The following is a 23,191-nucleotide window of genomic DNA, read 5'->3' as shown; positions in this document are numbered from 1 at the left end:
TCCAGGTAACAGTATTATTACCTGTCTCGCGTTACTTATGAGATCCACCCTGTAACTCACGCCAACCTAGTGACCCGGCGCCTCCCCTGACATCACTGAAGTGTGACGGTCCTCTCCACCACGCAACTTCCTTAAGTTGCAGCGCCTTGCCGGCTGGTGTCGGGGCCAGGAGCCCCTCATGGGAGGAATCGGCTCTACCCAAGAGCACGTCTGCTCAACCGGAGTGTCAGCCTTGGGCCTTCTTGACAGGGAGGATTGGCTGCGCCGCACAATCCCCCTGAGCCCTCTGGTAAGCTCCTGCGCTTCTGTCGTGCATCCCTCCATGCATGGACAGGAAAAACACTGTGGGAGGTGGATAGGGAGGGGCTTTTTAACTTCTCATGTGTTTCCTGTCCCTGTAAGGAGGAGGAAGAGGATGACGACCTCCATGGTGCTGTCAGGAGGGACATCCTGGAAAAGTGTTATTCTGGAGTCCCTCAGTTCCACATCTGCAGATGATTGACACCAGTGCATTACAAACAGATAAAAGCAGAGATGCGTGAGCATTTCACATGATGCAGGTACGGTCCCTTCTGAATGAATTAATACTGGGCTTTAGGCCAAGTTCAGATGAACAAATTGTAGACGTGAGACTGTCAGTCCAGCCCCATAGCAGAGGGGTGCAATAGCTGCCTGCCATTTCCATGCATTAAGTCTGGTCCATACACTTGACCAGTCTTGCACATGCTGCAATTTATTTTCCATGCAGAACTGTGGTCAGTGTGGAGTATCACCATATGAGCAAACGAGTGCATTGGCTACAGTTTCTCTATAATTGCACATATGGACAAAAAAAAAAGTTTGCGGACATGAGCACTGTTAAGTTTTTAACTTTTAATGATGGCAGTTCCCCTCTCTGACATCAGGCATGAAGAGATTCTGCATGCCAGGTGGCACAGCTGCCCTGAAAGGGTGGTGCGCAGGTCTAAGGCCTTATTCACGCATCAGAGTTTAAAAATTAAATGGATATTTCCTGAGCCTTTATGGTGGAAAACCTGACCATTTTCTCACTGATCCATTCACTTGAATAGATGCATTCTGTCAAGGATTGAGTTCAATATACAGAAAATAAAAAGTCTGAAGACGGCAAAAAGTTTTTTTTTATTGTACAGTCCAATTTATACAAGTTCCAATTGTGCTAGTTTGCCTTGTGCTTATCTATTTAAAGCATTCTTATATTCTACCTTTACATTTATTCTAAAGACTTAAATATATTTATAAAACAATACAAAATAAAGTGGAGTGTAGAGTTTTGCCCCACATACATTCACTACATAAAAAGTACACTAACATTGGGTTAATTAGCAGACTTCCAATGTCCCAATCTTAAACCAAACCTTGACCTTGTTCAGGAATGAAAGGAAAATAAATGAACAGAAAGTCTGAAATCAGGACATATACACTGTGTGCAGAATTATTAGGCAAGCTGTATTTTGATCACATGATACTCTTTATACATGTCCTACTCCAAGCTGTTCAGGCTTGAGAGCCAACTACCAATTAAGTAAATCAGGTGATGTGCATCTCTGTAATGAGGATTGGTGTTGTCTAATGACATCAAAACCCCTATATAAGGTGTGCTTAATTATTAAGCAACTTCCTTTCCTTTAGCAAAAATAGGTCAGAAGAGAGATTTGACGGGCTCTGAAAAGTCCAAAATTGTGAATGTCTTGCAGAGGGATGAGCAGTCCTAAAATTGCCAAACTTTTGAAGCGTGATCACGGAACAATCAAGCGTTTCATGGCAAATAGCCAACAGGGTCGCAAGAAGCGTGTTGGGCAAAAAAAGGCACAAAATAACTGCCCATGAATTGAGCAAAATCAAGCGTGAAGCTGCCAAGATGCCATTTGCCACCAGTTTTGCCATATTTGAGAGCTGCAACGTTACTGGAGTAACAAAAAGCACAAGGTGTGCGATACTCAGGGACATGGCCAAGGTAAGGAAGGCTGAAAAATGACCACCTTTGAACAAGAAACATAAGATAAAACGTCAAGACTGGGCCAAGAAATATCTTAAGACTGACTTTTCAAAGGTTTTATGGACTGATGAAATGAGTGACTCTTGATGGGCCAGAGGCTGGATCAGTAAAGGGCAGAGAGCTCCACTGCGACTCAGACGCCAGCAAGGTGGAGGTGGGGTACTGGTATCAAAGATGAACTTGTGGGACCTTTTCGGGTTGAGGATGGAGTGAAGATCAACTCCCAGACCTACTGCCAGCTTATGGAAAACAACTTCTTCAAGCAGTGGTACAGGAAGAAGTCGGTATCATTCAAGAAAAACATGATTTTCATGCAGGACAATGCTCCATAGCGTGGCTGGCCAGTAAAGGTCTCAAGAAAAAAATGACATGGCCCTCCCCTTGTTCACCTGATCTGAACCCCAAAGAGAACCTGTGGTCCCTCAAAATGTGAGATCTACAGGGAGGGAAAACAGTCCACCTCTCGGAACAGTGTCTGGGAGGCTGTGGTGGCTGCTGCACGCAATGCTGATAGTAAACAGATCAAGCAACTGACAATCTATGGATGGAAGGCTGTTGCGTGTCATCATAAAGAAAGGTGGCTATATTGGTTACTAATTTTTGGGGGTTTTGTTTTTACATGTCAGAAATGTTTATGTCTAAATTATGTGCAGTTATATTGGTTTGCCTGGTGAAAACAAACAAGTGCGATGGGAATATACTTGGTTTTTATTAATTTGCCCAGTAATAGTTACCTGCACAAACAGATATCCTCCCAAGACAGACAAATTAAAAAAAACCCTCTCCAACTTCCAAAAATATTAAGCTTTGATATTTATGAGTCTTTTGGGTTGATTGAGTTGAGTTGTTGATCAATAATAAAAATAATCCTCTAAAATAGAACTTGCCTAATAATTCTGCACACAGTGTACACAAGGTTAAACCATGAACCAAGCCAAAGATCTGAGCATTTTCCATTAACCACCTACAGTATGAATCTTAAGAACCTTTAAAATGGTACTTGTGGGACAATCTCATTAAGTTCCAAGGAGTGTGAGAGTGTGAGAGTAATTTTTTCTAAGTGTCCAACCACACACAGCTGCTCCAGTTCATGGTCTGCATATAACAGCTCCTGGCTGTGAGTATTAAGATTACAATCTACAAGTATAAAGATGAAATAGAAGGGGCTCACAGCTGCTTCTTTCTTAGGAAGTACATGTTCCTGCTTGTTTTATCACAGGAGCGAGTTTTTGATGCATCAAGTCAGTGATGTCAGAGTTCCAGAGTCCGCTGAGCCCACATCACAGACTTTATTTATGATGAACTCACAGTACTGACGATGTGGTAGAAAAACACGCTCCTGTAATAAAACATGCAGGGAATGTGTTACCCAAGAAAGCAGCACCTCCAATCCCTTGATTAATCTGTATACTCACTTATCATAAGTGACTTCTGCTTCCTCCGCCTCCCAGGGAAAGGAGCTGTGGTATGTGCTGGCCAGTAACTGGAGGAGCTCTGCATGGTCAGACAGCCATTACACAGCATGTAGCAAAAAGCCAGTTATAAGATTCTCAGCACAGGATTTTTTTTTTTCTTTTAAATACATCCAATTCTGGAACCTCTTATTCCAAGATCTATTAATTAAAAATGTACTTTGTTTCGGGAAGACTTCCCCCATTTTTAAAGGGGTTGTCTCATAAACAGACAACCCCTTAAAATGAATAATTTGTCCTTCTGAAATAACCAATATAAATAAGGTCATATTCAAAAGTTGTATAAGAACCTGAAGTCTGTGGAGTTCTCTAGTGGAATCTGGCCGTTGGAGAGGGTCTTCGTTGGCCAGTGAACTAACAAAGAATCAAAGTGGTCTGTGAGAAACGGAATTGTTTTGTAAAACGAAGGGGGAAAAAAAAAAAAGTTTTGACCTCATACTCCATGAAAGACCTACAGAGACAGCTAAACCAATGAGGAACCTACTGGCTCCCATTATTCAACCCCACAAGAAAGCCTTTCTGGATTGATTGTTGTAGGAACTTCAGGCTGTTTTCTTGAAGTGGTGGACCCTAGGCCTTGACCCCTACAGCGGGATTATATTAGAATAGAGGATGAGGCGGCGCATAGATGTTCTAAGAACTTCCTGAGAGAAGAGAGGGATTGTGCTCAAACCAGAAGATGTCAGGAGAGCAGTAGATATCTGTGGTCTGATGGCAAATCACACACCAAATGGCCATTTCTCTTCAAAGTTATAAAAAAAATTACAAGACAGACATTCCCAAATTACAAAACTTCTGATTAAAACAGAATAAATCAACATTTTAGTCCACCAAGGGAATGTCATTGTATAGAAGGAAACAAAGCATTTGGCACACATTTACATTTATTTTACAGAAGCATAAAAAAAAGTGTCACCCATTATATAAACACTTTCCAATTCATGGCAGAAGTTTCTTTATATTGGACATTAAGGCCCACAACTAAATGCAACAAGACCAGGGAGTGTTATCATGCAAGAGGTGGCAGTACAGTGAAGGCCAGTTTGACATGACAGACGTTCACAGAAGACACTGTTTTTCACATGGAAGACCCTTACATTTAAAAATAAAATATCAAGTTAATTGCATATAAATATTTTTTTTATTTACTGAAATTCGGCACTTAAGGAGAGAACAAGAAGAAAAAAGTCAATTAGTTAAGGAGCTCTAGGTAGGTAATTGGCACTTTGCCCTTCTGATTGCCTCTCTCCCCCATCAGCCAATCAGAATCCATTCCTGGAATGCTGTATACAGTGATGACCTGAAATTAAGAGGAATATTAATTACAGGAAGCACGTGACTTAAAACCCAAAATAGACTGGAAGTCACTACTACATCTGGTCTACAACACTTGCAGCCCCTAATCATTTATTAGACCACTAGCAGAGTAACACATTTTCAGTCGGATATCAGTAGTATTTTCAAGTTATTAAAGTTTTAGTTAAACAGGAAGATAAAGTTTTCAATTTACCGTACTCTTTTTCCACCTGCTGCCATTTTCCTGACATGAGGGTTTTTCTCTTACATAGTGTACAGCTAGTATCCATGGAGCTTGACCACGACAGCCTGGCTGGGTGTGCGCTGTAGTTAGATTAGGCTTTAAAGGGACTCTGTCACCTGAATTTGGCGGGCTCTGTGTCCGGTCCGATGGGCAGTGTTTTCCTTTTCATTCACCCCTTCATTTCCCGCTGGCCGCAATATTTTTTTGAATTTCAGTAGGTTTCCTCCGTAGTACACGCGTGCGCAATGCAATCTTGCCTTGCGCATGCGCAGTATGCTTTGCCCAACTGCAGGCAAAGCCGAAAAGCATTAGCGCGCATGCGCCGGCGCACTATGTCCCCAAAGTATTTTGCTGTGTTCCAGGACATAGTGCGGCGGCGCATGCGCACTAATGCTTTTCAGCTTTGACCGCAGTTGGGCAAAGCATACTGTGCGTGCACAAGACAAGATTGCATTCCACATGCGTGTACTATGGATGAAACCTACTGAAATTCAAGAAAATATTGCGGCCAGTGGGAAAGGAAGGGGTGAATGAAAAGAGAAAACACCGCCCATCAGACCGGACATAGGGCCCGCCAAATTCAGGTGACAGAGTCCCTTTAATCCCACTCCAGCCCAGTGATTTCTATCCAGCAGTTAGCTGCTCACCTCCCGATGACGCACACAGCATGTCTCACTTTCCCGAGCCATGTGCTTGTTGAAATGCCCCTTTAGCACGATGTGTAAAGTGGTAACCGCGCACACTTCAAGACAAACCACTGATGGCAGAATGTGTTACAGCAGAACTTGTGCTGAGCTTTATCGTTCTAATACTACAGCTCTGCTACACACCAGAAAGGGCACTAAAAAGGAGGAGAGGTCGCCCTGCCAGAAAGTGAGGAGATTGTAAGGAGACTGCAGATTGGGAAGTGCTCAGAGAGCTTGAGAATATCCCCTTATGTTATTGGTAAGGAAATCAGTGGTATACATTTACGCTTTATTCACCAACCATAACATGGTGTGTTCTGGGTTCAAATCTGTCCAAAAGCTTACAACTCCATTGTATTTTTTTTTTCTTTCACCCCTCAGTTTCTTTGCATGAATTTTGTCCAAGACTTAAACACATTGGGGCTAATTTACTGAAGCAAAAGCAGGTAATTGAAGATCCAGCTCCACAAGTTACATAATAGGATGCAATTACACTTAATTTACCGTAATCCTTGATAAGATCACATGGTGAAATAAAAAAATATTGAAAATACATGGAATCACATGGCCTGTGCGTTTTAAACTCAATGGGTTCTTAATCATACAGTAAGAGTAATCGTGTTATTTGCCGTCTTTAGTCATGCCATTTCTCACATCCCATGATAACTGATAAGTGTTTAGAAAGACTTCTGTCTGATCGGCTTTCCGTGCAGTGTGGTGGATCATACACAAGTGTAACATTATGTATCCTGCTTTGGTATGATTAAGAACCCATAGGGTTTCGAAACGCGTAGGCTATGCATTTCCCTCTCTTTTCAAAAGCATTTAGATTCACCATATGAATTTATAAAAGATTAAGTAAAGTGCAATTCTCTCTTATTTTTTTAACCTCTGGAGCTGGATCTTCCATTACCTGTTTTTGTTTCTATTGTGGGTGGTGGAACCCCACTCACGGACCTGTGGACCAGACTGACTATCGAATGACCACCAAAATGTAACAGGACGGTGGGCTGATCTTCCTCTTGTTGCTTGTACATGTAATTTACTAAGAGCAGCGTTTCACAGATTAAACCTAAACTAAAGTCCTCTCATGCTTAAGAAATGTGCGGCATCTCAGCTGAAATGTAAGTCAGCTTCACCGCTAGAAGGCACGATGCCTCCAAACCCCAGCCATTTTATTTAGAAAAGTGGCAAAACAACAAACCGGAGGAACCATGCATGTTTTGGTGCATGCCTTATGTGCAAAACTGCCAAAGGTTTTTTTTTTTTTTTCTTAAATCCCCTCTAGTGAATTTTTACGTAGTCTAATCACATTGCCACCCCCCCACTATAAGGGTCTGGTGGCTTACTGTCTGCCCCACAAGATCCTGGAAGGGACCAGGAAATCCATGGAAGAACGTCAGCTTTCTCCATTTCGATTATTGCAAGCGAGGAGTTCGGGTAATGATTGATTATATAGGAGTCAGCGTGACCCGTCTGCTCAAAGACATAATTACCTCATCTGCAAGAAGTGATAGCTCGGTGCTGTTTGCGGCATCATAATCATACAGAACTCTGGCCTTTCTGTTGCCGCTGGCAGCTTTCAGCTCACTGAAGCCTGATGTAACAACGGAATTGCTTGCAGCAGGTAATGGAGCGGAGGGAGAGACTGACGGGAGAGAAACACTTTGCATAGTCGTTTGGGCCGACTGATTATTGTTTGATGCAAAAGTCGTTGGAAAGCTAAGAAGAAAAAAAAAAAAAAAAACACAGAAGAAGTAATGACTGAACCGCTGCACCAATAATCTACATTTTACTGCAGGAATACATTCCATTGTTTCACTACTTGACAAGCTTTGACATTCCCACCAAACCGAGACTTGTCACCAACATTCCCCTACAATACCTGCACTAGTGAGATGAAAACACAAAAAAGCACAGTAAAACCAAAAACACACTGTTGCAAAAAAATCACAGTGGACAGCAAGTGCTAGTAAAAAGATGGAAAAAACAGGGTATTTGGTTGATACGTTTTTTGCAAAAAATGTATATTAAGCCGCTCTACCAAACGTCAAGGTATACCCATATCAGAGCATGTGTTCTGGTCTGCACTAGTGAGAGCCTGGATTGTGCAGCAAGACTAAGCCAAAGAAGCGAGCCGGAGCAGAACTTGGCACATGTGCAGTTTCTAGGAGCATTTCTTTGGTTTTGCTGTGGTTTATTGTACACTGGTTCAGGAACGGCGGCCACACTCCTGTTTGTACAGGCATGTCACCTGTGGCTGAACAGTCAGGCCCCGTCCTGCTTAGATACACTGAGGTCGGCTGACACATGGTAAGGTATTAATACTACAGCCAGGATAGCGCCATCCCGACTCACTGCACCTTGTTGCGGTGGGATGATACAGAGATATATATATATATATATATATATATATATATATACACATACATACATACACAACATGGGCTATTTGGGTAACACTGTTTTAATAGATAGAGATATATATATATATATATATATAGATATATAGATATCTATTGAAACAGTGTTACCCAAATAGCCCATGTTATTTACATGTACTATTATTATATAAGTTATGTACTTACTATAGGGTACATGCTCATTTTGTTTTGGAGATTCAGATGCTTTTTCTTTTGACAGACATTAAAAGGGAACCTGTTGGAACTAATAACACTGCTGGGGAAGGTAGTAAAAGACAAGTTTTAACAGATCATCATAGCCACATATCGATATAACATCTTTGAATCTTTATGTAAGTGAGGCTAGAAGTGCGTCATTCTCCACCTAGCGACACCCCTTGGGCTCGGCCCACGCGCCTCCTGCAGCATAGAAGAAATATCAATCAATCCCATCGGTGGCGCTAGGCAGGGAGTAACAGGATGGATGCACTAGCTGGGGGATCGGCCGGCCCTCCGTGCATGGGAAATAATTCCTCCAAGCTTTTATGGAGATGAGGCTTCAAGAGATGGAATATCCATTTGCAGCCAGGAAGAAATAAGTGAACTTGTATTTTATTACGCTACACAGTAATGTAATTAGTTTAGTGATACTAAAACTCCTGATGGGACCAAATCACTTATTGGCTAAAAAAAAATAAATAAATAACGGTAAATAAATAAATCTAATAACTGCAGATATTAACCACTGCTACCATAGGTGGTCTTCCCTCTTCCCACACACACACTGTACAGAGAACAGCCCTGTAAGGCCGTGGCATGCTGATGCAGCTATGGTCGGAGCTGGGTACCCCGAGTGTGTGAGTATTCTCCCCATCCGCAGTCTTCTCCAGCATCCAGTGCCATTCTGTTCCTCTCTGGCGTGACGTCACCACTCTTTGCGTCCCCCCTTTCTTTCTTCATGGTCCCGGAAGTGGCACGCAAGCACATGGAGTGTCAGAACGAGGTTCTGTAGGATTACACTGTAACCTCTGGAGTCTGAAGAGTGGTGACGTCACCCTGAAAAGGGGAACTGTGCAGGAAACCAGAAAAGATGGCGACAGGTGATTATATTAACACTACAGTACATACAAATGGAGACTTTTTTTGCCCCTAACAAACTTCATGGGAGCTCGTATTTCCTTTTAACTCCATTCATATTACATTCTATCAGTCCAATAGTCATTAGGCCATCAGCCATGTAGTCAGCCACAGGCAGGAAAGCTCAGCTCACCCGTCTTCTCTACGAGAGGGCAGATACCAGACTTCTCCGCTCATAAAAGGATCGGCTGATGGAATGCCAACCACCCTGCCCTTATGTCTGGGAGCCGGGAGACCCCCATACACGTTAGATTTTTGGCTAATGCAATATTGGCAGGGTAGCCAGATTGTAGTCTAAAGTGTACAGAGGTCTTGACGGACTAAACCGGTAACACGATGAATTTAGCTTCTCACAGATTGCCTTCTCATTCTGTATTATGGGGAACTCCTAGCTACTCCTTACATTTACTTATTTCCCCATGACTGAATTATTACAGGCCTTTCTTACAAGTCACAATTATGCAGACACCAGCGGCAGCGTACGACGCGGTACAACAAGGTGACTTTCACAAATGGGCACAATTTCCCTTCAGATATTCCATTGCTATTGGTACAAAATGGCTGAATCACGTCAGGGTCAGCAATTGAAATAAATGGGTCAGACTCAGGAGTGGAAATGATATCTACAGAATGCTGTAGATAAGCCCCTGATGCCGGTGGGCTTAGCTCACCTTCCATTTTGGGGGTGACAGGTTCCCCTTAACCCCTTTACCCCCAAGGGTGGTTTGCACGTTAATGACCAGGCCAATTTTTACAATTCTGACCACTGTCCCTTTATGAGGTTATAACTCCGAAACGCTTCAACGGATCCTGGTGATTCTGACATTGTTTTCTCGTGACATATTGTACTTCATGATAGTGGTAAAATTTCTTTGATAGTACCTGCGTTTATTTGTGAAAAAAACGGAAATTTGGCGAAAATTTTGAAAATTTCGCAATTTTCAAACTTTGAATTTTTATGCAATTAAATCACAGAGATATGTCACACAAAATACTTAATAAGTAACATTTCCCACATGTCTCCTTTACATCAGCATAATTTTGGAACCAATTTTTTTTTTTGTTAGGGAGTTATAAGGGTTAAAAGTTGACCAGCAATTTCTCATTTTTACAACACCATTTTTTTTTAGGGACCACGTCTCATTTGAAGTCATTTTGAGGGGTCTATATGATAGAAAATGCCCAAGTGTGACACCATTCTAAAAACTGCACCCCTCAAGGTGCTCAAAACCACATTCAAGAAGTTTATTAACCCTTCAGGTGTTTAATAGGAATTTTTGGAATGTTTAAATAAAAATGAACATTTAACTTTTTTACACAAAAAATTTACTTCAGCTCCAATTTGTTTTATTTTACCAAGGGTAACAGGAGAAATTGGACCCAAAAAGTTGTTGTCCAATTTGTCCTGAGTACGCTGATACCCCATATGTGGCAGTAAACCACTGTTTGGGCGCATGGGAGAGCTCGGAAGGGAAGGAGCGCTATTTGACTTTTCAATGCAAAATTGACAGGAATTGAGATGGGACGCCATGTTGCGTTTGGAGAGCCACTGATGTGCCTAAACATTGAAACCCCCCACAAGTGACACCATTTTGGAAAGTAGACCCCCTAAGGAACTTATCTGGATGTGTGGTGAGCACTTTGACCCACCAAGTGCTTCACAGAAGTTTATAATGCAGAACCGTAAAAATAAAAAATCATATTTTTTCACAAAAATTATATTTTTGCCCCCAATTTTTTATTTTTCCAAGGGTAAGAGAAGAAATTGGACCTCAAAAGTTGTTGTCCAATTTGTCCCGAGTACGCTGATACCCCATATGTGGCAGTAAACCACTGTTTGGGCGCATGGGAGAGCTCGGAAGGGAAGGAGCGCCGTTTGACTTTTCAATGCAAAATTGACAGGAATTGAGATGGGACGCCATGTTGCGTTTGGAGAGCCACTGATGTGCCTAAACATTGAAACCCCCCACAAGTGACACCATTTTGGAAAGTAGACCCCCTAAGGAACTTATCTGGATGTGTGGTGAGCACTTTGACCCACCAAGGGCTTCACAGAAGTTTATAATGCAGAGCCATAAAAATAAAAAATATTTTTTTTTCCACAAAAATTATATTTTAGCCCCCAGTTTTGTATTTTTCCAAGGTTAGCAGGAGAAATTGGACCCTAAATGTTGTTGTCCAATTTGTCCTGAGTACGCTGATACCCGATATGTGGGGGGGAACCACCGTTTGGGCGCATGGGAGGGCTCGGAAGGGAAGGAGCATCATTTGGAATGCAGACTTAGATGGATTGGTCTGCAGGCGTCACATTGCGTTTGCAGAGCCCCTAATGTACCTAAACAGTAGAAACCCCCCACAAGTGACCCCATATTGGAAACTAGACCCCTCAATGAACTTATCTAGATGTGTTGTGAGAACTTTGAACCCCCAAGTGTTTCACTACAGTTTATAACGCAGAGCCGTGAAAATAAAAAATCTTTTTGTTTTCCCACAAAAATTATTTTTTAGCCCCCAGTTTTGTATTTTCCCAAGGGTAACAGGAGAAATTGGACCCCAAAAGTTGTTGTCCAATTTGTCCTGAGTACGCTCATACCCCATATGTTGGGGTAAACCCCTGTTTGGGCACACAGGAGAGCTCGGAAGGGAAGGAGCACTGTTTTACTTTTTCAACGCAGAATTGGCTGGAATTGAGATCGGACGCCATGTCGTGTTTGGAGAGCCCCTGATGTGCCGAAACAGTGGAAACCCCCCAATTATAACTGAAACCCTAATCTAAACACACCCCTAACCCTAATTCCAACGGTAACCCTAACCACACCTCTAACCCTGACACACCCCTAACCCTAATCCCAACCCTATTCCCAACTGTAAATGTAATCTAAACCCTAACCCTAACTTTAGCCCCAACCCTAACTGTAGCCCCAACCCTAACTGTAGCCCCAACCCTAACTGTAGCCCCAACCCTAACTGTAGCCCCAACCCTAGCCCTAACCCTAGCCCTAACCCTAGCCCTAACCCTAGCCCTAACCCTAGCCCTAACCCTAGCCCTAACCCTAGCCCTAACCCTAACCCTAACCCTAACCCTAGCCCTAGCCCTAACCCTAGCCCTAACCCTAGCCCTAACCCTAGCCCTAATGGGAAAATGGAAATAAATACATTTTTTTTTTATTTTTCCCTAACTAAGGGGGTGATGAAGGGGGGTTTGATTTACTTTTATAGCGAGTTTTTTAGCGGATTTTTATGATAGGCAGCCGTCACACACTGAAAGACCCTTTTTATTGCAAAAAATATTTTTTGCAATACCACATTTTGAGAGCTATAATTTTTCCATATTTTGGTCCACAGAGTCATGTGAGGTCTTGTTTTTTGCGGGACGAGTTGACGTTTTTATTGAAAACATTTTTGGGCACGTGACATTTTTTTATCGCTTTTTATTCCGATTTTTGTGAGGAAGAATGACCAAAAGCCAGCTATTCATGAATTTCTATTGGGGGAGGCGTTTATACCGTTCCGCGTTTGGTAAAATTGATAAATCAGTTTTATTCTTCGGGTCAGTACGATTACAGCGATACCTCATTTATATCATTTTTTTATGGTTTGGTGCTTTTATACGATAAAAACTATTTTACAGAAAAAATAATTATTTTTGCATCGCTTTATTCTCAGGACTATAACTTTTTTATTTTTTTGCTGATGATGCTGTATGGCGGCTCTTTTTTTGCGGGACAATATGACGCTTTCAGCGGTACCATGGTTATTTATATCTGTCCTTTTGATCGCGTGTTATTCCACTTTTTGTTCGGCGGTATGATAATAAAGCGTTGTTTTTTGCCTCGTTTTTTTTTTTTCTTACGGTGTTTACTGAAGGGGTTAACTAGTGGGCCAGTTTTATAGGTCGGGCAGTTACGGACGCGGCGATACTAAATATGTGTACTTTTATTGGGTTTTTTTTTTTTATTTAGATGAAGAAATGTATTTATGGGAATAATATTTTTTTTTTTTTTTTCATTATTTTGGAATATTTTTTTTATTTTTTTTACACATTTGGAAAATTTTTTTTTTACTTTTTTACTTTGTCCCAGGGGGGGACATCACAGATCAGTGATCTGACAGTTTGCACAGCACTCTGTCAGATCACTGATCTGATAGGAGTGCAGGCTGCTTCACAGTGCCTGCTCTGAGCAGGCTCTGTGAAGCCACCTCCCTCCCTGCAGGACCCGGATCCGTGGCCATCTTGGATCCGGGGCTCGAGCAGGGAGGGAGGTGAGGAGACCCTCGCAGCAACGCGATCACATCGCGTTGCTGAGGGGGGCTCAGGGAAGCCCGCAGGGAGCCCCCTCCCTGCGCGGTGCTTCCCTGCACCGCCGGCACATCGCGATCATCTTTGATCGCGGTGTGCCAGGGGTTAATGTGCCGGGGGCGGTCCGTGACCGCTCCTGGCACATAGTGCCGGATGTCAGCTGCGATAAGCAGCTGACACCCGGCCGCGATCGGCCGCGCTCCCCCCGTGAGCGCGGCCGATCGGCTATGATGTACTATCCCGTCCAGGGTCAGATAAGCCCAGGGCACCTCGACGGGATAGTACGTCTAAGGTCACAGAGGGGTTAAAGACATCTAAACACGTATGTTAAAAAAAGAAAAAAAAAATCATGACATCTGTCTATCAGTTTTTATCATCAGTGTGTCAATGTTTTTCACAGATGGATTTAAAAAAAAAAAAAAAAAAAAATGAATGGCAAAGTTTCTCCTATAGTTTGTAGCGTTAAAAATGGCCAGTCCACTGATATCATCCCTGTGCTGTACGTGTTTTTCGCGGACTCAGACTTATTGGCCCTTTTCATCCGTGCGGCAAAAAAAAAAAAAAAACATGGACCTGTCAACTGCCCTATAGATTACAATGGGTAGGTGTTGCATCCGGTTTTTTTATTCCCCATGGATACAACACATACATGCAACATGGACGTGTGAGCGAGGCCAAGGATAAAGGGCTGGTGACCATGAGCTCATATAGCCCCACTGAAGAGATGTACATCATGAAATCCCAGACAAAAACTAAAAGGTAAAAATTGCTTCCATGGCAATGTTAAAATATTGCAAATTATAATTATTAATCTCATTTGACCAAAGTATTAACTACACCTGTACTTGAATAAGTGGATCTTATGGATTTTTTGCTTACATTGACAGAACTTTTGGATGTAATCGATTGGAGGTGTGATCGTACTTGTAGTTTTCGTAGCTGGAAATGGTCATTGAGCCACATATAAAGACACACAAACCACTCGTATTTACCTGCCAAGCTGCTTCTGAAGATCCAGCATATACTGATAACACTGAGCAAAATAGGTCATCTGGGCCTCCACAAAGTCATTCAGACAGCGCAAATGATGTGCCTGCAAGGGAATACCAAGACATTATACTCTTAAGGTGCAGAAACCTAGGCAAGAAGGCATCAGACACTAGACAGGTCATACAGTGACTGGGTTCATATGTGCTGCCCTGGTTGTGCAGACATGACCTGGCAGCATCAGAAGGACAGGATCGGCGAGTAGGTTCATTTTCTAATTTCACAGCATGCTGGGGGGCTTAAGTGTGGAAAACCCATTTAAAAAAGGATCATTCCAATAAAGACCAGTGTACTCCAGTGACTGGCTGCGGTGTACAAATGCCTGTCCTTGTAGAAGGCAAAGTACGGTCGGAGACTAAAAGACATGGTGGGGGAATGGTTAGGGGTTGCTGTGGGTTTAGTAGGGTGAAAACCAGTAAAGCAAAATCTCTAATGATTGAGTGCCGAGATTGCTGGGCCATGACCGGACAGTTGACAAAAGGGACCATAAGGGATCTACTCTGTTGTGCCAATCTTCTCCACTAGTAGATCTGGTGGCAGGTAATGCGGACACGTCATTGGCACGTCCTATTTGACAAGATGGTCCTTGTGGCTGGAGGTAACCATATTAAGACTCTTTTCTGAACTCCCAAGTTTACACACCAAATAAATCACTGCGGTCACTATTAGAAGACGACCAGCTCTGCAACTGAACATTTCCAGCTGATTGACTGGTCAGGGTCCAACCCCTGGCACTACCACCACACTGATAACCTATCCTACAGATAGGTCAATGCTAGAGAAGTGGACAACTAATCTGTGCCTCAGTGGCAGGGAATACTTACATGTGTACTGCTTATGCCTTCTAGCAGCAGACGTGTAATCTCGGCTTGACGGTCAAATTCACTTTGTGTCATTCTGAGTTCCTGTTCAGCCTTGAGAAAGAAAACAGAAAATTACCAAACGTGTATTTTTCCAGAGGTCGGACACTCACGGTATTCTAGACACGTTACATCTTGCGCAGGTTAACCCAATGGGGTGCAATGACCCGCGTCCTGCTCCCACCAACCATAGCCCAATACAACAGACATGACTTACATCCAGGGCTTCTCTAATGGAACAATAAACATAGGAGCTTCCCTGACATTTTTTTCCCCCTTTTACATATAGTTGACTAAAGTTTTATTTCCAGTGGCTTCTCCAACAGTATAAACAGAGCTGACCACAGTTACTAAATTACAAATCTGAAAAAAAAAACCCTCAAGTAACCGTCGCTGCAGAGCATTGAGCAACAGCACATGTCTCTGGAAGTTATGTAATACATCCTGACCAATGCAGCAGGTCATGTGGATCCAGCCAAATCTACCACCACCTACACCAAGGCATTAACGTAAACATGATTAGTGTTGTCAGCCAAGCCAGACACCCATACTGTAGCTCATCCTGACGGACCATGTACAGGTCCTTCTCAAAAAATTAGCATATAGTGTTAAATTTCATTATTTACCATAATGTAATGATTACAATTAAACTTTCATATATTATAGATTCATTATCCACCAACTGAAATTTGTCAGGTCTTTTATTGTTTTAATACTGATGATTTTGGCATACAACTCCTGATAACCCAAAAAACCTGTCTCAATAAATTAGCATATCAAGAAAAGGTTCTCTAAACGACCTATTACCCTAATCTTCTGAATCAACTAATTAACTCTAAACACATGCAAAAGATACCTGAGGCTTTTATAAACTCCCTGCCTGGTTCATTACTCAAAACCCCCATCATGGGTAAAGGTACCTTCACACATAACGATATTGTTAACGATATCGTTGCTATTTGTGAAGTAGCAACGATATCGTTAATGAAATCGTTATGTGTGACAGCGACCAACGATCAGGCCCCTGCTGGGAGATCGTTGGTCGCTGAATAAAGTCCAGAACTTTATTTGGTCGCTGGACTCCTGCTGACATCGCTGGATGTGCGTGTGTGATACCGATCCAGCGATGTCTTCACTGGTAACCAGGGTAAACATTGGGTAACTAAGCGCAGGGCCGCGCTTAGTAACCCGATGTTTAGCCTGGTTACCATGCTAAAAGTAAAAAAAAACAAACACTACATACTTACCTAACGCTGTCTGTCCTCCAGCGCTGTGCTCTGCACTCCTCCTGTACTGGCTGTGAGCCGGAAAGCAGAGCGATGACGTCACCGCTCTGCTTTCCGGCTCCCAGCCAGTACAGGAGGAGAGCAGAGAAGCAGAGCGCAGCGCTGGAGGACAGACAGCGGTAGGTAAGTATGTAGTGTTTGTTTTTTTTTACTTTTAGCATGGTAACCAGGGTAAACATCGGGTTACTAAGCGCGGCCCTGCGCTTAGTTACCCGATGTTTACCCTGGTTACCGGCATCGTTGGTCGCTGGAGAGCGGTCTGTGTGACAGCTCTCCAGCGACCAAACAGCGACGCTGCAGCGATCCGGATCGTTGTCGGTATCGCTGCAGCGTCGCTAAATGTGAAGGGGCCTTAAGACTAGCGACCTGACAGATGTCAAGAAGGCCATCATTGACACCCTCAAGCAAGAGGGTAAGACCCAGAAAGAAATTTCTCAACAAATAGGCTGTTCCCAGAGTGCTGTATCAAGGCACCTTAATGGTAAGTCTGTTGGAAGGAAACAATGTGGCAGAAAACGCTGTACAACGAGAAGAGGAGACCGGACCCTGAGGAAGATTGTGGAGAAGGACCGATTCCAGACCTTGGGGAACCTGAGGAAGCAGTGGACTGAGTCTGGTGTGGAAACATCCAGAGCCACCGTGCACAGGCGTGTGCAGAAAATGGGCTACAGGTGCCGCATTCCCCAGGTAAAGCCACTTTTGAACCATAAACAGCGGCAGAGGCGCCTGACCTGGGCTACAGAGAAGCAGCACTGGACTGTTGCCAAGTGGTCCCAAGTACTTTTTTCTGATGAAAGCAAATTTTGCATGTCATTCGGAAATCAAGGTGCCAGAGTCTGGAGGAAGACTGGGGAGAAGGAAATGCCAAAATGCCTGAAGTCCAGTGTCAAGTACCCACAGTCAGTGATGGTGTGGGGTGCCATGTCAGCTGCTGGTGTTGGTCCACTGTGTTTCATCAAGGGCAGGGTCAATGCAGCTAGCTATCAGGAGATTTTGGAGCACTTCATGCTTCCATCGGCTGAAATGCTTTATGGAGATGAAGATTTCATTTTTCAGCACGACCTGGCACCTGCTCACAGTGCCAAAACCACTGGTAAATGGTTTACTGACCATGGTATTACTGTGCTCAATTGGCCTGCCAACTCTCCTGACCTGAACCCCATAGAGAATCTGTGGGATATTGTGAAGAGAAAGTTGAGAGACGCAAGACCCAACACTCTGGATGAGCTTAAGGCCGCTATTGAAGCATCCTGGGCCTCCATAACATCTCAGCAGTGTCACAGGCTGAATGCCTCCATGCCACGCCGCATTGAAGCAGTCATTTCTGCCAAAGGATTCCCGACCAAGTATTGAGTGCATAACTGAACATTATTATTTGTTGGTTTTTTTGTTTGTTATTAAAAAACACTTTTATTTGATTGGATGGGTGAAATATGCTAATTTATTGAGACAGGTTTTTTGGGTTATCAGGAGTTGTATGCCAAAATCATCAGTATTAAAACAATAAAAGACCTGACAAATTTCAGTTGGTGGATAATGAATCTATAATATATGAAAGTTTAATTGTAATCATTACATTATGGTAAATAATGAAATTTAACACTATATGCTAATTTTTTGAGAAGGACCTGTATATCAAGGGCTCTGTAGATCACTGAGCAGACTCCACCATATACCAGTGGTCCATCCATTAGGTCTTCACCAAGGCTGGGCGAGGAGTATTAAACTAAGCCTTATGTCCGAGCTGTGCGATTGTCAATGTTGGCATGAACGCCGTTCACACTCAGACTACACCACTGATCTGCAACAATAAAAACCCATCACTACTAGGTTTAAAGGGAACCTGTCACCCCGTTTTTTCAGTACGAGATAAAAATACTGTTAAATAGGGCCTGCGCTGTGCGTTACTATAGTGTATTTTGTGTACCCCGATTCCCCACCTATGCTGCCAAAATAACTTACCAAAGTCGCAGTTTTCGCCTGTCAATCAGGCTGGTCTGGTCAGATGGACGTGGTGACATCGCTGTTTCTTCCCCCAGATATTGCATACATTTCCGTTGGTGGCGTAGTGGTTTGCGCATGCCCATCTTTTGAATCTGCGCAGGCGAAGAAAAAAAAACAAAAAAAAACGTGATCGGCGGGGGCAGCCATCTTCCTGAGGCCGCGCGTGCGCATATGGAGTCCTCTGCTGCCCGGGGCTTCAGGAAAATGTCCGCCGCGATCTCCATATCCGCACGCGCGGCATCCCGTGGCCATTTTCCTGAAGCCCCGGGCAGCAGAGGACTCCATATGCACACGCGCGGCCTCAGGAAGATGGCTGCCCCCACCGATTACCAGGGAAAGAGCGCCGATCGCGCGTTTTTTCTTCACCTGCGCAGTGGATTCAGAAGTTGGGCATGCGCAAACCACTATGCCACCAAAGGAAATGTATGCAAGATCTGGGGGAAGAAACAGCGATGTCACCACGCCCATCTGACCAGACCAGCCTGATTGACAGGCGAAAACGGCGACTTTGGTAAGTTTTCGGCAGCATAGGTGGGGAATCAGGGTACACAAAATACACTATAGTAACGCACAGTTCAGGCTCTATTTAACAATATTTTTATCTCATACTGAAAAACCGGGGTGACAGGTTCCCTTTAACGAAAACTGTACTACAGAGGACACACTTGGTTTACATTAGTGTCCAGTATGATAAAGGTCCTACATACGGTAAATGAGAAATACTGGGATGGTTTTCCATATGTTCATGGAAGCTCATTAATCCACCCGTTAGGTGTCTACAGAAATCATGAGACCAACTAACTGCACAACCTGACAATATTTCATTGGCGACAGCCTGAAGTAAAAGTTTATGCTTTCTTTAGTCATAATAATGGCAAACTTCCAATACAAAAAGTACAATAAACCAGAAGAACCCCTCTGCATAGGAGAGAGGAAACTGGTATTACCCTTATGCTGAAGAGGTAAGGACGCAGTGTGAAAAGCACCTAGAAGTTTTTTGGATAACTGAATGTGATTGGCGGGTAATGGGCAACAACAAGGTTATTTACATCATAAAGTGCGGCAAAAATCACTTTGCCAGCGAATGGAAATCTATCTGGAACCACAGTGGGCGATAGATTTCTCAATAGCATCAGACTCCATAATGCGGATATTTGGAGGGACTGTTCTGTGGATATTTGCAGAGTCCCAAGAAAGACCCTCTTCCCCCTCCAGAAGATAAATCGCGGTCCTACATAAAGATAAAGGGTCGCTGATGGGCTAGAGAATCCCCAAAATCCATGGCCCAACAAGCAGCGCGGTGTATACTCACCCTCGTCACTTCATCAGTCCACATCTGACCAGCATTGAAATATAGAAACAAAATTTACTACGTCATAAAAACGCATTCTGCCTTCCTACACTACGATTCTAGAGGTGTTGGGCTATAGGGAAATCAAAGAATAAAAAATAAAAAAAATAGTTGGATTAAAATGGATTCAAAAAGCAGTATAACATATTCCAGGATGCAGCAAATTATAAAACGATCACATCCCAAGTATAAACTCTAAGACAGATGTCATGTGCTACATTCCTATCAATTTCAATATTATAAACAGGGAAAGCTTTATCTTTGCCACAAAGCTCCAAAGCCACTGGTATAAAAAGCCATTTATCTTTTGCCTGCAAATGCCACTAAAAGGAGCACAGGAGATCACTGCAGAAATAAAACTGCAGAAGCAAAATTATAAAGAAATAGCCATTTCTCCACTCAGCCAGTTCTCCCACCCCTGTCTCTTGCAGTGATCACGATTTACAAAATGAAATCCACACAGAAGTATGCAGCTTGTACAAGTTCCTCTCTTAGGGCTTGCTTCCACTTGCGAGATATACGTCCGTGTCTCGCATGTGGAAACGAAGCTCTGGCGCCGGCACTGTGGAGCGGAGCGTGCGGCCGCATAGGAAGACATGCAGCCGCATGCTTCGCTCCGGAGTGCCGGCACCAGAGCTTCGTTTCCACATGCGAGACACAGACGTGTTTCTCGCAAATGGAAACAAGCCCTTAGGTGTATCCTAGCAGAGTCCTGGATTCACAGCTACACTGCTCAATCTGTCAGCAGGATTTCACCCCCTAAACTTTATACGCTTCTCTTGCTTGACTGAGCCTATGACTTCAACCAAGGAGCAGTCAAGGAGGAGGATGTAGTACTGGGCAGGGTATGGAGCTTGAGTGACAGGTTTCAGATCTACAAATAGCTCTTAAGCTTCATTTGCATCAATCCAAACCGATGCATCAGTAAAGGGAGAAACTAATTGGCCATGTAACTATATTGCTGGACTGGTCTTTCAAAAATGCACATATAAATTTGTGGGGTGGGGGGGTGAGTGAGCAGGGCATCTGTGAATCCAGGACTGGGGTAGGATAGATATACTAGATGAACACCGTACAAGCTGCAAACTTCTGTGTATGGATTTTATTCTGCAATTCAGATAGTGATCAGTACAAGAGACACGGAGTGGCTAAGTGGAGAAAGACTTCTTTCTAATTCTTTCCACTGCATCACTTCATTATAGGGATATTCACATGTTTCTTCTGGAGTGCACTATGTGAAATTTCTATGCAGCCAACAGGGAGTTTCTTCAGTCTTCCCTCCTTCACAGATGCTGACAATCACAGGCCGAGAACCTCGGGGCCTGCTAAACTGGAAGATCAGATGCAGATCTGTGACTGAAAGCATCTTGAAGGGGGCAAAAGTACACGTCCCCAGTGAAGACTAAAGGAACCCCCAGTTGGATTGCAAAAGAGATTTCACATAATGTGCTACAGAAGACTTACATTTCTTTAGCTCTGCAATGGAACAGCACAAAGAAAAAAAAAAAAAAAAAAAATAGAATCAGGGGACATCAGGGATATTTTTTTTTTTTTTAATACAGGCTATATAACTCTTTACACAGCAAGATACAGGTCTTTAGAATACACTTTCGTTTGGAATAAAATTTTAGAGACCACTTTCATACCCATGTGCGACCCTTCAAAGAATATGCAGCAAGCTAGTGAACGGCTTTAAAAAATAGTCACTGCTTGTGACAAGATACCAGACGACAAGAAAAAAAGTTCTTATATGTAAATAAGCTATTAAGATCTATGGTCTCCATGCACAGATCTCACAGAATGTGCCTGCACAGATTATTATAAATGAACGGTGGACATTACCAGTGTGAGACATGTAGCTCAGGAGCACAGACTGTCAGTCATTACATGTCTCACACTGGTAATGCCCACTTTCAGTTAATATAATCTCTGGAGGCAAATTCTCAGGGAGATCCATGTCTGGCCCATAGATCTGAACAGCTCATTTACATGTGGATTTCTCTAGAAGACATCGAATCACATATCATGGTATCATTTTATTCACCTTCTCATGACCTACATGCCCATATAGACAGTTTAGGAGAGTTGATCCTACTGATCAGTGGAAAAAAAAAAAAAAACACTTAAAAAGGGAGTTTTCTTAAAATGCACAGATCGTGTATGCAGAATTAGCTTTTGGAAACACTTATGGCACTATAAAGTGTTTACTGGGGGAGAGAGTGGTGTTTGCTTGAATGGAGAAAAATACATAAACAAATCCTTGGAAGAAGGACAACCGCATTGTATTTTTTGTATTCACACTGAAGGCATCAAAACTATGAACACGTGGAATTATATACACTTAAAAAAGTGTGAAAAAACTGAAATTATATCTTATATTCTAGGTTCTTCAAAGTAGCCACCTTTTGCTTTAATGACTGCTTTGCACACTCTTAGCATTCTCTTGATGAGCTTCAAGAGGTAGTCACCAGGAATGGTCTTCCAACAATCTTGAAGGAGTTCCCAGAGATGTTTGCCACTCGTTGGCCCTTTTGCCTTCACTCTGCAGTCCAGCTCACCCCAAACCATCTCGATTGGGTTCAGGTCTGGTGACTGGAGGCCAGGTCATCTGGTGTAGCACCCCATCTCTCCTTTTTGGTCAAATAGCCTTTACACAGCCTGGAGGTGTGTTTGGGGTCATTGTCCTGTTGAAAAATAAATGATAGTCCAACTCAGGGGTCCCCAACTCCAGGCCTCGAGGGCCGCCAACAGTGTAGGTTTTCAGGATTTCTTTAGTATTGCATCGGTGGTAATGTGATCATCTGCACAGGTGATTATTCCAAACCCCTGTGCAATACTAAGGAAATCCTGAAAACCTGCACTGTTGGCGGCCCTTGAGGCCTGGAGTTGGGGACCACTGGTCCAACTAAACGCAAACCGGATGGAATAGCATGCCGCTGCAAGATGCTGTGGTGGCCATGCTGGTTCAGTATGCCTTCAATTTTGAATAAATCCCCAACAGTGTCACCAGCAAAGCACCCCCACACCATCACACCTCCTCCTCCATGCTTCACGGTGGGAACCAGGCATGTAGAGTCCATCCGTTCACC

The 23,191-nt window shown here is 43.2% G+C and overlaps 1 protein-coding gene across 3 annotated transcripts in view; it reads right to left on the bottom strand.

Annotated features, from left to right (window-relative positions):
- Positions 1–1,121: 1,121 nt before the first annotated feature.
- The window catches only part of SH3GLB1 (SH3 domain containing GRB2 like, endophilin B1), a 64,604-nt gene continuing 42,534 nt past the window's right edge, over positions 1,122–23,191 (bottom strand). For 2 of the 3 annotated variants that reach the window (XM_069737515.1, XM_069737516.1), the window contains exons 7-11: positions 20,064–20,087; positions 15,426–15,515; positions 14,547–14,647; positions 7,212–7,437; positions 1,122–4,789 (exon numbers count right to left, since the gene is read on the bottom strand). In XM_069737515.1, coding sequence (XP_069593616.1) covers positions 4,682–4,789; positions 7,212–7,437; positions 14,547–14,647; positions 15,426–15,515; positions 20,064–20,087 — 549 coding nt within the window. In that variant the 3' untranslated portion in view covers positions 1,122–4,681. The remainder of the gene's footprint in view (positions 4,790–7,211; positions 7,438–14,546; positions 14,648–15,425; positions 15,516–20,063; positions 20,088–23,191) is intronic. The other variant, XM_069737517.1, reaches the window with a different exon arrangement.

The sequence above is a fragment of the Ranitomeya imitator genome, chromosome 8, assembly GCF_032444005.1.
Source record: "Ranitomeya imitator isolate aRanImi1 chromosome 8, aRanImi1.pri, whole genome shotgun sequence".
Lineage (NCBI taxonomy): Eukaryota > Metazoa > Chordata > Amphibia > Anura > Dendrobatidae > Ranitomeya > Ranitomeya imitator.
This window is presented reverse-complemented; position numbering and strand designations above follow the sequence as displayed.